General features: G+C 42.4%; 1 protein-coding gene across 1 annotated transcript in view; it reads left to right on the top strand.

Moving 5' to 3' along the window:
- The window catches only part of trip11 (thyroid hormone receptor interactor 11), a 33821-nt gene extending 17925 nt beyond the window's left edge, over positions 1 to 15896 (top strand). The window contains exons 16-21 of the mRNA XM_083632418.1: positions 333 to 432; positions 1292 to 1373; positions 3039 to 3153; positions 11547 to 11669; positions 14083 to 14233; positions 14367 to 15896. Coding sequence (XP_083488544.1) covers positions 333 to 432; positions 1292 to 1373; positions 3039 to 3153; positions 11547 to 11669; positions 14083 to 14233; positions 14367 to 14578 — 783 coding nt within the window. The 3' untranslated portion in view covers positions 14579 to 15896. The remainder of the gene's footprint in view (positions 1 to 332; positions 433 to 1291; positions 1374 to 3038; positions 3154 to 11546; positions 11670 to 14082; positions 14234 to 14366) is intronic.
- The last annotated feature ends 228 nt before the right edge of the window (positions 15897 to 16124 follow it).

Consider the following 16124-nt stretch of genomic DNA (forward strand, 5'->3'; position numbering starts at 1 on the left):
GGCATGTGTGTTTAATAAAGCCGTGAGCAGACCTGTGTGAGACTGCGTTTGTGGACTGGTCGGGGATTCTCCTAGTGAAATATCTTGTTATGTGTGCCTCCCTGTCACGCTCAGTCATACAGTGTGAAAACCACCACTTAAAGACTCCTGATTACAAGACAGCAACTTGTGTAGTGTGAAAACAACAGCGATCTGACGACTTCAATCGTCGGGTAGTCTGTCCGTGCCATTATTCGTCCTATTCTTTATTCTTATGTGTAACAATGAGAGTTCACATTGAGTTCACATTGCTGTTGTATAAAAGGCGTAATAACAGTTGCTCTCTCTGTCAGATGAACCTTGACGAAGCGAACGCTGCTCTGGATTCGGCCTCTCGCCTCACCGATCAGCTGGATCTGAAGGAGGAGCAACTTGAAGAGCTGAAAAAACAAGGTGAGGCCCAGCTCAGTGTTCTGAGCAGCCAAGCCAAGCTATTTGAATGATTGAATGCTGAGACAAACATGCATAAAAACTTCAGTCTAGCATTAAATTTACCGATTTTATAGCAAAATAAAGGTGTATTCTGTGATTAAATAAATGTCGCTTCACCTGATTTGGTTCAAAGACCGCTGCTCCCCTCCTCTGCTTTTGCTTAAGTTGTTATGGTTGATATGCATTTTGCTGCAATCCATGTCTGGCTTCCTCTGACAGCGTTGACTTTTAGATTTATACCTCCTTTCAAATTCCAAGTGGGCTTTGAACACTGGCTTTTTTTCTCTCTCTCTCTCTGTCTGTCTCTGTCGGCCTTTAAAGCATCACGTTTTCAGTTTGCACACATTCTCATCATAGGCCTAATAACAGGAGAATAACAAATAGATTCTCCTACATCATTTTTTGTGTCCCACAGTCACCCTCAGACATGGGCATGACATCACAGCAAATTCTCAGACGTGCCTGTTCATCACCCCCCCCCCCCCTTTCCCGGCCGCCCTTTCTGGCTGGTGTTCAGACAATGTATTTACTCAGGTTTACTCAGGCACTATATGAGGGTATATATTTGGTTTGCAAGTCAATCAATCACTTTTGGAAAATTTATATGGCATCTAGTAATAGTTTACCAACTGTGGACATGTTCGGATCTGCAATCTGACTGATGACAGAGGCTAATTTTGGAATGTCTGCTCGATGGATATGCCAACATTTCTCTGTAAAAGCAAGACCCAACTCTTCCATCTGTGCGTGCGTGCGCGTGTGTGTGTGTGTGTGTGTGTGTGTGTGTGTGTGTGTGTGTGTGTGTGTGTGCGGCTTGCAGTGGATATGAGACAGGAGATGTTGGAAGAGGCACAGGACAAGTTGATGAATCTGCTGAACAGCACAGAGGGGAAGGTGGACAAGTAAGTTCAGTAATCTTATCATCTCACATTCCACAAAGAGATTATGATTAAGAACTCATATGGTTTTCATTGGACTCTGATGGTTTTACACACATTTGAAACTCAGCGCCATTGGTCCAAATTCACACAGCAGATGAGGTCTCATCTTCTGTAGCAGTTGCCTGATATTTATAGGAGCAAACTTGTCACTGGCTTGAATACCATTTTTGCAAACCAAATGGAGGAAGTGAAGAAGATATGCTTTCCCACTGCTGTGAGCTGCTGGAATTATAGAAAAGATTGTGTGTGCTCTAGAGTTATTCCCATACCGATATACCAGTATTGGAAAGGCCTTCGATACTGCCTAAAATGCTGGAATGAGTATCGGAGAGTACATGGGTCTACGCACCGATCCAATACAACGTACAGTAGTTTCACCCAGATAAAGTGTCTGTTTTCCCAGAAATCAAAGGCTAACCTGAGCCAGGCCATACAATGAGCAAGCAATCGTATCACAGCCATACTCTGCCTGTGTGTGTGTGTGTGTGTGTGTGTGCGCGTGCGTGCGTGCGTGCGTGTACATATCTGCTGTGTGGCCAATGAGACCAGCATCACTGATGATGTCAGATTTATGACATCACAGATGATGTCATCAGTGGGATTTATGACATCACTGATGATGTCACAGTGGGATTTATGACATCACAGATGATGTCACAGTGATTTATGACATCACAGTGGGACATTATGACATCACTGATTATGTCACAGTGGGATTTATGACATCACAGATTATGTCACAGTGGGATTTATGACATCACAGTGGGACAGAGAAACAAACAAACATTTATACATACATACATTTATATACTGATGATGATGATGATGATGATTATATATAATGTAGTCACCAGTGATGATGTCACCAGTGATGTGATCATGCCTGATGTCATCCTTCCTGGGTGAGGCTATTATAAGTTCTGTGATGATGTCATCAGTCAGTGATGATGTCACCAGTGATGATGTCATCAGTGATGATTACATCAGTGATGTCATCCTTGGGTGAGAAAAGTTCTGTGATGATGTCATCAGGGATGATGTCATCAGTCTGAGGCTATATATGGCTATTATGACATCAATTGTGACATCATCAGTGATATCAGAGGCATTGTGACATCACACACACACACACACACACACACAAGAGACACACACATACACAGTCCAATGTACCCTGTTTATCCTTGAAGATGTACATTGTTTAACAGTTGCAGTAGACATGTACTTTACTTAGTAATTAAAATGGTCTCTAAGTATCCAAGAAGCTCTTTTTTTCTATTTTCTTATAATATACCTTTGGCCTGCTGAGCTATAGCTGTCACCAGTGATGATGTCACCAGTGATGTGATCATGCCCGATGACATGTCATCTACCTATACAGTAGACACACACACACACACATACACACATACACAATTTCAGGTGTCATATTGGCAAGGAAAAAATGTTTTCTGTATCTCTAGTGTGCTCAAATCCTTCCCTGGAGAGACCAAGAAAGAGAAGATGAAGTCTATACGTTTGGGGTTTAGTCATAGTTCACACAGCTGTATAAAAATAGGACAGGGGCCAGATGTTTTTAACTTGGAATTACATCATGCCTTGTTATTTGTGTCCTTCTGTTTCCAGAGTCCTAATGCGGAATCTTTTCATGGGATACTTCCACACGCCTAAGAACAAGCGCTCCGAGGTGCTGAGGCTCATGGGAAGTGTTCTTGGACTGGAGCGAGAGGATGTTGAAAAGGTGAGAGCTTTCTTTACTGCCAACCACCTGTATTCAACCACATAATTATGATGGTAGGCAGCAATTGGCGTTACTAATAAAATGGCTACTGTTTGGAATGTATTGACCGCAACAGGCTTTGAGGAGTGTTTGTGGCAATGTGCCATATTAGTAATAAATGTGTGACATGTCACTGGAGTATTTTAAATGCAAAGATACAGCCTAAGGTTCTAAATGGACCATGTTGAATCTCTCAAGCCCTCTCCTGAGTTCTTTAAAATGAACACGAGGAACTGAACCAGGAAGGAGTTTTGTCCTATTTTTAAGTTGTTTTGTCTTGCTGAGACTTGCTCATTGTAAACTCTAATATCCATCTGGAATGTAGAGTATTTATATTTATCTGGCTCCTTCAGTCATTTCAAATTCAATTTATTTGCCATTTACACTAAATGTCTTTGCAGCATTGGTGCAGAGACAGAAACATCATGGCAGTATAGTTGCAGCTGTAAAGGAGGCACTGAATATGATGAAATGTATGAAATACGTTCTGAGCATTATAGAGAAGAGAAGTTGTTCCTGAGGCCTGAAGTGATGTAGTGTACAAAGACTGACAAAGTACTGACAGATTGTAGTATCTGGTGGTGATGATGTATGGAAAATTCAGGAATAGGACATCCCTAAGGGCATGTGTCCACTCCGCATAACTTTGTTTCCTGAGCGCCAGCTAAATTTTCAATTGTTTCCAATGTGGAGAGAACATATGTGGCCACCTAGTGAAGAAACGCTGTGACCAGCATCTTTTGTCAGAGCGCTCCGACCTTTTTGCGCAGCCGCTCTGAGCGCTTCTAGTTGGAAATCTCTAAACTTTTCAGAAAGGTGCTGGTGTAGTCACCAGCGCTCCTTTCCAAGCAACCAACATGGAGCGGTACTCGTCACCCTGGTAACCAAAAAGCCAGGAAAATGGAGGAGGTACGATATGTATATAGGTACAGAAACTATCACAACAGAGACAGAAAGGCTTGTTTGTGGGAGCAGATCGGCCAGACAATAGTCAGGTTTCCAATTCCATCCACCTGTTTTTATGCGAAATTTCAATTTGCGCATAAAAAAAAAGAGTGGAAACGCTGTCTAATTCGCAAAAGCCTCAAAATTTCGCAAAAAAGTTTTCACGCTTGAGGGAGGCGGAAAAGTCGGGTGTATCGATAAAAGGAAAATGCGAAACGTGCGGTGGAAACAGATGAAGCGATATTCCGTTGTCTCTCCATTCAAAAACCAGGCAGTTTGCCTTGATCACTGCAAAACATGACAGGCCGTGTAGTAGCCTACACACAATAGGGCTACACACGGTAAATATGCAGCACAATACCCGCCATGGCATTGTAACAGAAGAAGACTGGTCTGGGATATTAACTTTAAGGCGACTCACTTCTAGAATTGAATGAAATTGCATTAATTTACTATCTGCATGCTCCGTGGATTATAACGTTATGCTTGTCGAGTCGCACCTGGTAATCCAGAAATTGCGTTATGGTACCTTTGTCTACTTGTAGATCATCAAGAAACTTTAAATGAATAACGTTAGATGTGTTTAATAGAGCTGCATCGGGTCTAGCAGCTGATCAGCAGCTCAGACAGCTCAAACACGAGGTGATTGACAGCTCTATAATTAGCAAAATAGCAGTGGATGGAAACGCGCATTATTTCGCATTTTCTTTTGCCGACTTTCTGAAAATTCGATTAAAAGTTGGGATACATTTGGATGGAAACCCAGCTAATGAATGTTGCTGTGATTGTTGTGCTTTTATCACCGTACCATAAGCTTGTTGTAAGCTGTCAACATTCAGCTGTTGATTAGTCAGCTGTGTACTTAACGTCAAGAAAACAGTGCTGGGAATGCTTTTTTGATGTGCCGCTGGGTGTGCTGCCAGAAAAAATAGCTATGTGGACACACGCCCTAAGAGGGAACACCTCAACTGATCTGGCATCAGTTTTGTAATGACACATGCTGTCAACAACTGATAACCCCTGCCCATGACACTCATGAAGCATTTTGGTTGGCTGTCCCTTCAAAACTGATAGACCTGCTGCTAATCTCTATACTTATGGGGATATGAAATTACTTTTATATAAGAGCAGTTGTCTGTTCTTGGCAGGGTTGCAGCAGTGACAAAAGTAAAAATGTTTTTTTTTAGCATTTACTGTAGAAAGTGTGTTGTTATGTTCAACCAGGGAACATTTTGCTTGTAAGATCCAAGTTCACCCCTGGGCGAATGCTGCGTTCCAGACAACTCGGAGGTTGAGATTTTCTGACCTCCTACTAGAAGAAGACTGGAATGCCACTCAAAGTCAGAGTTCCTACTTGAAAACCCCGGGGCGGGGGAGGGAATCTACCCCGACTTCGCAGAGAATCAGTTGTCTGACGTCACACAACAGCGTCGTGGATCTGGAACGCTTGGAGGTCGGAAATCGGAAATTTCAACTAGGAATTCCGACCTCAGAGTTGTCTGGAACGCAGAATAATTCCACCGTCAGTTCCACTAGGTGTTATTTTGAGACATACAGTAAGAGCACTAAGGCTGGATGGTGAATTTTCATTGGGCAGTTTTTCAGTTGTGGGAGGCCATTGAATGAATGTAAAAGATTTTTGTTGTACAGATGAATTCCACCTACTACTTAACACAGCACTTTTTCTCTGTGAATTTGGTAGAATTGCACAATTTACACATCACTTTGACCGTAAGCAAACAACAGACCCTCCCTCTTGTCAATTTATTTTTCTGCACTGAAACATTTGAAGTTGCGCACATCCTCTATACTCTATAGACAAACACAGCAGCCCAAAGTCAACCGCAAAACTCAGTATCTGTCCGATACACTTTTAACTCCAGCAGCCCCTGAAATTCCAGAGTTCAGCATACTAAGAAAGTATTTCCTTATCCTGATCTGCTGGCAGGAGCCCTGTGGGACTCCATCCAGCTATTCCAAAGAATATTACCCAACAGTCTTAAAGGGAAACAGATTCAGGGTGAGGGGCAAATGAAATTACAGCTCCTCAGAAGAGCCAGTTTTATAGCATTGGAGGTCGTTCCGCTCTCCCTCACCTCCTGTTAATGCTATTGACATTTTCCACTCAACTCGTGTTTACAGCAGCAAAGTGTCCCACAAAACCACACGTCTTCTCAGAATTGGCCTCGGCGGAGCGGCCACCCCCTCCTAGTGCTTCTTTTCAAATATCACATTTTATTTGTTTTCTGTTCCACGGAAGTCTGTTCAAAACATAAAAAACATCACAAAAACTCATACAAATAACTCCACATACGTGAAGCCAGCAGTCAACATGAGTTAAAAGCAAGATAAAACATACACAAAATAGTTTGAGAAGGGGGTGAAAGAAGCAACGCTTATCTGGTCCTGCCCCTTCATCACAGCATACATGTAAATTCAATAAAATCTCTCTCAATATAAAATATAAAAAACTCTCAAAAACAAAATGAATACAAAGTGATAATACAAAGTGACATACAAAGTTACAGTAAATTCTATAAGTCTATAAAATGTCTTTCAATAAACCATTTAAAACTCTCAAAAACAAAGTTAGTACAAAGTGCTAGTACAGTGACAGTATCACTGAGAAGTAAAAAGAACGGGTAATAACAGATAATCCCGGGTTTGAATGTACTTTGTTTTCCTCCCTGCTTGCCACTGTTTACTGGAAATTGTTTTGTTTTTGCACTCTCCGCTTTCACTATTCTACAAGCTCTATGTCTCTCCAGGGAGAAGCTTATGGCTTTATCGTCTAACGTCATTTTGGACTCCCTAATCACTGACATCATTTGCCTTGGCAGGCTGCAGCCTCCTGGGTAGACTGACTCCATAGCACACCGTAACGACGTGATTTGTCCCCTGTGATCACAATATTGGCTAAAAGAATGTATTTGTCCAAAGAGTCAGTTACTGAAAGTCACGACTGGTGAGCACTCTCAAAAAGTTTCAAAAAGTTACGGTGCAAGGCGCAAAAAATAACAGAGGGACAAAAAACCAGCACTCAAAATAAATCCTTTTGGGTTGTTTTATTACCTTCAAGCAGTGACAATGAACGTTTCGGCATAAGCCTTCCTCAGCATTGTGCTGACAGAAGACGGACATGACGTATAAATAGTGTCAAACCGGAAGTACAATCAATTACATTCTCAAGCACTGGAAATATCTCACACCATAAAATAACAACGAATATAATATCAAAAACATCAGAGAATATCAAAAAAGATTATCAAAAAAGATAAGGTACAATTTTAAACCGTACACTTGTATATAAGTCTGTATATATTACACAGCAGGAATGCAACAATGTTTTGCATACGAGAAGAATGAGGCTGGATGGCCACACTTGTGTTAAATAAGCACAGATGGAAAGTCAACATATTAGAATAACAACAATCAGTAAGAAAATATTAAAATAGAATTAGAAAAAGAATTAGAAAAATACATAATAAAATGCATATAAGTGAATGCATTGGATAGAGATACTGCAGGTCCACACATGACGCTCCCACACTGCATTACAGTGCAAGAGCATCATGCGTGAACCCACAGCACATCCACCCAATGCACCCCCTAAAGAAAACAACCCAGCAAAAGTTCTTCATTCAAGCCCTTGGGGTGTTCTGTCTGTAAGGTATGTATCCAAAATGCCTCTCGTTGTAACAGGGCCTTGTCTCTGTCACCCCCCCTCTTCAGTGGACTGACCTGTTCTATACCCTGGAACCTGAGGGAACACACGTCGTGACCAAACTCATTAAAATGCCTGGCGACAGAGGACTTTACATCTCTGTTTCTAATGCTACTCTTGTGTTCTGAAATGTGAGTTTTCAACTCTCTGATAGTTTTTCCAATGTATACTAGCCCACATGGACACTTCAATAGATACACAACAAATTTAGTTTTACATGAAATCCTACTCTTAATTGAGTACTTTCTTCCAGAGTGAGGATGGAAGAATGTCTCTCCTCTGATCATAGCATTACATTGAATACAGTTAAAGCAAGGAAAATTACCATTCTGTACATCAGACAAAAAATGGGAGGGGCCAGGGGGGGCGTGTGTAGCAGTCAGCTCTGACGATCATATCTCGTACATTTCTAGCCCGTTTTTGAGCAAACAGGGGAGGCTCGCCAAATAAATGGCCCACTTGGGGGTCACTTTTCAAGATGTTCCAGTGACTTAAAACACATTTTTTTATTTCCTGAGAAGCAGATGAAAAAGTAGCAGCACACACTATTCTAGACCCTCGGGCAGGGGCGGACTTCGGGACCAACAGGTCCTCACGTTTCAACCCCCTAACTCTCTGTAGGCTGTTCTCAAGGATTGTGTTGTTAAAACCTTTTGCCCTAAACCTTGTACATAATTCAGCAGCCTGCTCTTCAAACATGTGGTCAGAGCTGCAAATCCTCCTAATCCTCAAAAGTTGACTGTATGGCAAACCTCTTTTGAGGCTGGGGGGATGATAACTAGAGTAGTCCAAGAAACTTCCTGTCTGTCTGTTTTCTATACACCTTTGTCAGTAGTTGTTCCGATTTGTTTACAGAAACATCAAGGAAGGAGACAGTGTCTTCACTGTATTCTAGTGAGAATTTAATAGATGGTAGTCTGGAATTAATATAAATATTGAACTCCTCTAGTTGAGAGTGTGTCCCAGAAAACAGAAAAAATACATCATCAATATATCTGAACCAACACTTCAAAAAAATGGAGAAGGGGTTGTTATTATAAACAAAGTCTTCTTCAAACTTTCCCATAAAGAGGTTTGCATAATTAGGGGAACATGGACTACCCATAGAAACCCCCTGACATTGAAGATAGTAAGCATTTTCAAATTTAAAATAATTGCTATTAACTCATTCACCGCCAAAGACTGAATTGACTGAATATCAGCAATGGCCTTCCCCGCCAAGGACGTGTTTGACGTGTTTTTGTTTTTATTGGTGCAGCGCCTGCAGCAAACACTTGCCCAGCCTGTGACACAGACACAGGTCCCTGCCTTCAAAGGGTAGCCGACAGCACGCGATCAAACACATACCGCAGCTGTTGTTTTGAAATTGAGCAAGAGGAAAAGCAGAGAACGGGTAACGCTTCCTTGTGCAGACAGGAGAAACGCCATTGAAACGCCCTCGGCGCGCTGCACGAGCTGGAGTCGCCTTCCTCTGTGCCAGCCAGGAGAAAACGGGAGAAAGTAATCAAGAGATGTGTTTGATCATCGGAGGAATGAGGAAATGATCGATCAGTTTGCGAGGGCGGTGAGGACGTGTTGAATAGCCGAGGGGAAAACGGGAACGATCAAATAGCAGAGTTGATATGACAGGGAGACATGGACGAGGACGGGTGTACCAGAACAAATCAAAAATAAACACAGGAACAGCTAGGCAGCAGCGGGCAGAAGGCACTCACAGCAGCCCGCTGTCCTTCTCAAGAGCTCTTCAGTTGGTTCATGAAATCGCTGGGCTGCGTGCCCTCCAGTGTTGCTCCTGGCCAATCCCAGCGCCACAGGGCGTGGTTATTGCTTATCCTATGTTGGGTTAGAAATCTAAAAGGGGGATCGTGTGTGTGTGTGTGTGTGTGTGTGTGTGTGTGTGTGTGTGTGTGTGTGTGTGTGTGTGTGTGTGTGTCTGTCTGTCTGTCTGTCTGTCTGTCTGTCTGTCTGTCGGTGTGTCTGTCTGTCTGTCTGTCTGTCTGTCTGCACACTCACACCGAGTAAACTGTATTGTTGAATGTAAAAAAAAAGCACTTCATGTGTATATATATATATATATTTTTTTTTTTTTTTTTGTCATTTGTGTCCTAACGAATAATATTTACATGTCTGATGTCAATACAGTTCAAAATAAAAGAATTGAGAGTGAGTTATGCCTGAGATTGTGCCCTTTTACAAAAATGCTTTTTTCTCCCTTTTCTCTTCCCAGACAGGCTTTTTTGGTGAACATGGGGTGTATAAAAAGGGTTATAAGTAGAGTACAGAACATGCTAAAAGCTAACTTTCTTTTTGGGGGTGAAAGTAGAGACTTAGATCTTCATTTCGAGGTATAATTGGACATCACTGTGGTCCTAGTACAGAATTTACTGTGGGTCTTGAAAGATGACCAAACATTATGGAAATACTTGGCCTGTGCCAAAAATGCCAGTCAGATATTGGCAGTGAATGAGTTAAGGATCAAGCTTGATAAATCAACCAAAAAGTCAGTCGGGGGCTGAAGCGTCGATCTTCTATTCAAAAAATGTGTTAGAGCTTGCAAGCCCTCCACATGAGGAACATTAGTGTAGAGACTGTTGACATCCATGGTACATAAAAATACATTCTCATCAGTGAGCTGTACAGCACCTAACCTATTCAAAAAGTCAGTGGTGTCTTTTAAATAAGAAGGAAGATCAGATACCAACACTTTAATGTGTCTGTCAAGATATTGAGAAATCGGCTCAGTAAGAGACTGTGCCAGCCACAAAAGAATGTATACCTACTACAATATTTTGACCTGATTTGATCTCTTAATGCTCTCCAAATAAAATGAAGATCTTGTGTCATAGTTTATATTTCCTAGTGGCTTTTGATTTGGGGAAGTGATGGATCGGTCAGCAGGTACTGTCCAAGCGCTCTTGTGCAAGGCTTGGGACTGTTCTAGTACTGTGCAGGGCCCAGGTTTGAAGCCCACACCCATGCTGTATTTAACAATGTACAGCATTCGTTAAATAAGTAAGGGATAATGTATATTGAGGCGGTGATTACGGGGGAAATAATGACCGACAGGTGGATTGAGCCCGACGCGGCAGCGGAGGGCTTAATCGTTCACCTGAAGGTCATTATTTCCCAGTAATCACCGCCTCAATATACATTATCCCGCTTAGAACACGGCCTACAACTAAATCATTCAATAATCTGACAAAAATAATTATTCAAATAGATTTTTTAATAGCGTTTTCAACGACAAAGCGGTTTCATTCGTAATTGGCACACAAGACACCACAGCTGCAACTGGTTGGCCTAATTAGTAGTGTCTTGCTGACAAAAAGCTCTTATCAACTGATTAATCCAGGTGTGGCAGAGCAGCGGTCGGTTGTCGAGAAATAATGACCGGTGAATATTGTTGATTGACCAATCAGAATCGAGTATTCAAGAGAGCCGTGTTCTAAGTGTTAACAACCTCTTCTGGGCGCCTCGGTAGTGCAGCGTTAGATTGCCTGCCTACCAGTTAGATTCCCTGCCTACCAATATGAGGGTCGCAGATTCAAGCCCCCGGGTTACCTCCGGCTTGGTCGGGCGTCCATACAGGCACAATTGGCTGTGTCTGCGGGTGGGAAGCCGGATTACGGGAATATGCCCTGATCACTGCACTGCCCTTTCTTGACTCCTGTGTGTGTCCATGCAGATGTTGGAGGAGGACGGACGGCACGGTGTCACCGGCTGGGTGTCCAGCTGGCTGGGAGGCAGAGGAGCACAGAGTGTCCCTAACACCCCCCAAAGGCCCACCCACGGCCAAGGCTTCAACTCGGTAAGATAATAATAATAATAATAATAATGATTGGATTTATATAGCGCCTTTCCAAGTGCTCAAAGCGCTTCACAGAATCATTATTCGTTCACACCATTCGTACCGGTGGTTCGAAGATAAGACAGACAAACTTTTTAAGTGACAACAATAGACTACTTGCACAACTCCACTACTTCCTGAAATGAGTAGGGCATCTTGGTTTCCTGTCCTACACTATTGGATGAACTGATTAATGTCAGGTGTGCCTGACTGCTGCAGTCATAACAACAGTGTTCAGGCACACCTGACATTAATCAGTTCATCCAATAGTGTAGGACAGGAAACCAAGATGCCCTACTCATTTCAGGAAGTAGTGGAGTTGTGCAAGTAGTCTATTGCACCATTCAGGACATGCTCTCAGCCTGAACAGGGTCATGGACAAAGCCTGCACCAAATCGCATGCAAAAACACATAGTGGTTGGAGAGACTGTTCTTCAACTTGGGTTCAAGCACTTGTGTCTGCAAGCACTGACCTCAGTGAATGAAGGGCAAGGAGGATTTCTTTGCATAGATCAGCAAACTATCTCATTATTATAAATTCGGCACTATCTTGCCCTTCTGTTTTTATGCCTCCGCCGGCGATAGCCAGGCCGGAAACATTATGCATTTGGGTTGTCCATCCGTCCAATGTTCGTTAACGCGATATCTGAGGAACGCCTTGACGGAATTTCATCCAATTTGGCTCAGACATCGACTTGCATGCAAGGATAAACTGATTACATTTTGGTGCTCAAAGGTCAAGGTCACTGTGGCCTCTCGAACACCATTTTCAAGCTTATTCATGCGATATCTCAGGACCACCTAGATGGAATTTCTTTGAATTTGCCTCAAACGTCCACTTGGACTCAAGGATGAACTGATTAGATTTTGGTGGTCAAAGGTCAAAGTTCAAGGTCACTGTGACCTCATGACCGCTCATTTCATGCTTGTTAACGCGATATCTCAGGAACGCCTTGACGGAATTTCATCAAATTTGCTTTAAACCTCCACTTGGACTCAAAGATGAACTGATTAGATTTTGGTGGTTAAAGGTCAAAGTTCAAGGTTACTGTGACCTCACGAACTTCCTTTCCAAGCTCTTTAACTTGATATCTCAGGAATGCCTTGACGGAATTTCTTCCAATTTGGCTCAAACGTCAAAGTCTGGACAGACATGGATGTCGACTGCTCACTTGTTGGCGGAGGCATATATCCGTGGTGCGGTCATTCTAGTTTTTTGTTTTTATTGAAAATCATAATATAATCACAACTTCACATTCCATTTTGTTAACTTCAGACTTTCTTTGGGGTGTGCTCCACTCTGTATATTTTGAATAACTTCAGACTTAGGCCATGTTTAGGCGACAACAGTCTCTGCATAAAATGCAAACTGGTGTTGCGTTCTCACCTTTGATTCCGCGTTTACACAGCGTTTGTGATAATGATTTGCATGCAAACTGAAGCCGCAAAAAACTCAGAGCAGCATCAACTGAGCCAGAATAAAATTGAAACTTCTGGTTTAAACCTTCACAATAATGGTAATTAAATAAACTAATTGCCTTATTGATGCATGTTGCAACATTTTTTTTGTGTGTGATCCGAAATACACAGAAGACATATAGAACACAGACAACTAAAAGTCAATTTAGACCCTGATTTTTATTTACCCAGTGTTATAAATTACTGCTTTTATTTTGAAGGTAAAAACGCCTAGCTTCCTCTATTCTGTCTATTTCTAACAGGCTTGATTTGGCTTTGTAGGATTAAACTTTAAATTAATTTTCCACACGATAGAGTGACACAGAAGTCACGAATGGTAATAAACTGCTCCAGATTATGTGTTTTTAGCAAATCGTTATCATGTTTGTTGAATGTCAATGCGATTCATTCTGCCATAAGGCTGTATTGGGCTAGTTCAATGCTCCTATATTGTCTATCATTGTCTTCCATGGCGAAGGGAGGCTTTGTCGTCACCTGAATTGCATTTTGCCACTTTACACCGCGACAGTAAGGGCGGCATTATCAAAGAATTCCACTCTGGGACCTGTTTTCACTTTTTTGCATTTTCAGGCCCCAAGAACGCCCTTCCCGTGTAAAAGGAAGGCACTAACGCTAAAAAAGTTTGCCGTTTTATGCTAAGAGCATTGCCGTGTAAACAGGGCCTTAGATAAGACAGCCCACTTAACATGAAGGAGGTCGCGTTGTCCACTAATCGGTTTGGATAAAAGGGGTCGTGGGTCGATCCCCCGGCTCCTCCAGTCCGCATGTCAAAGTGTCCTTGGGCAACATTCTTAACCCCAAATTGATCCTGATAGTTGTGCCAGCACCCTGCGTGGTAGCTACCGCCATCAGTGTAAGAATTTGGAAATCTCAATCCTAGCCTTTGTTGTCTCAGTCCTTCTCAGAGATGTTCGTCAAGTTCCTGGAGGTGGAGTCGACCCCGGCGTTGCCTCCGCTCAGGCTTCCAATCCATCCAGACATCAAGCCGCTGAGCGCTCCGCCTCCTAGAAGGACCTCTGGCACCACTCCTAACCTCGGCACAGCAGGTAGATGACCCCCTGTGGGAGTCACCGCTCTCTGCATGTTTCTTTCTCACACACTAAATCAGTCATGTTCTTGCCCTCACTGCAACCAGACGCATCAAACCTCATCTAACTCCTAACCTCTCTACCCTGTCAGGAGCGGTGGCAGCCAGCAAGCGAGCCGGGGAGTCCAACCCGTTCCTGGCCCCTCGCTCGGCTGCGGTGCCCCTGCTGAGCTCGGGCGGGGCAGGGGCCGGGGGGGTGGGAGGTCACCTTCTGATGAAACCCATCTCAGATCACCTGCCCACCTTCACGCCCGTGCTGGTCTCGGGCGAGGCCAGCATGCTCAAAGACTTACTAAAGCAATGATTGGTGCCATAATGCGTGCCAAATTTGATACTACAGTACATAGACTGAGATCAAGGAATTAACTCCTACTCCTATTGCTGCTCTTTTACCTGACTCTCCTGCAAAATAATGACTCGAGCAAATGTAAAGGTGTAACATGCCCTCGCTTTTGGGAGGGAATTGAAAAAAACATTCAGCTGAAATGTTCTGAGAATCAGTTTCATTGGCACTTGCTGTTCTATGCAACCAATTCTCCCTTTATGCATCAGTGAAAGTGTTTCAGCCACAACATTGTTATTGTCATCATAGCCGTTGATCCAAGAGTTGAAAATGTTCAAGTGACAAGCATTATAGATGAAGGTCCACATTCAGAAAGAAGGATGTTTCTTTTGAGAAGTTATCACATTTAGAATGCAGGCAATGCAGTAGATTTTAAAAGAAACTGCCTTTTTGATTATGGATGCCTTTATTTTAAATTTTCTATTCTTGTCCATCACACCGGTTCTGAACACAAGTGACCTTGTAAACTCATTGTGTGCAGTGCAGTGCAATACATGTGGATGGAGTATAATCAACGCCTCTGCTAGTGAGAGGAAACATCTTGTCTCCTAAAATAGTCATCGTTTAACTTGCATTGGAGAACTTTTTTGTTTTTTTTCTTGTCTTTTCTTTTTAGCAGTGCAGTGTGCTCTGTCTGGTGCAAGGCTCGCCTGATACTCTCTGGCAGCACAAGTTCTGTTGAGATTTATGTGGTTCAGTACATCTGTGAAAACCATAAAGACTTTTCTGCAAAATCTTGTCTTTCCCAGACGGTCCGACTGTGATATGCAACATAGCATTGTAATTATAGCTGTAATTGCGGGCTGTGGTTGATCAGAGGTTTTGTTGACGAGACTGCTCTCATGTATAAGTACAGTACTATTATATAGTTATATATATGTAAATGGGTGGCATTTTTCATATTTATAGGCACTTAGGAAGTTCTGGAAGTACTATCCAAGTGCCTACATTTTTTGCTATCGAGATAGGCTAATTGTATGATCAGGATTGTAAATCAAATGGTTAATATAAATATATATTTACAAAATGCAAAAACTGCACATTACCTGACCAGGGCTGGCCAAGTTGCTCCACATTTTTGTATGGAAATCAATCAGCCGCTGCAGAAAGAATGTTACAGGATTCCTCCAGGTGAATTGACTAAATGTATAAATTGTAAATCCTTACTGTAAAAGAATCTTGTCCCAAAAAATGTTTGTTCATTACTCTGATCTTTAATTAACGTTAGTACCAGTGTCTTAATTGGAATTTGCTTTTCAAATCAAATAAAGGTACTACTGTCCCCTTGACTGTTGTTGTGCGTTTTGTCATTTTCTCCAGAATTAATGTGCATTGATTCATACAAAACGGATGCAGGCTACTACAGCGGTGATAGTGGGGATTATTAGATAACATGCTAGACGTGCATTGCTTTGTACAGCCGTATTTTGTGGAGGTGGGGGGGTGTTTGTGTCTCCAGGAACAGTCACTCACTGTGCATGTCTTTTTACCCCCGCAACAAACTCAT

This window comes from Poromitra crassiceps (genome assembly GCF_964638095.1).
Source record: "Poromitra crassiceps genome assembly, chromosome: 3".
Lineage (NCBI taxonomy): Eukaryota > Metazoa > Chordata > Actinopteri > Beryciformes > Melamphaidae > Poromitra > Poromitra crassiceps.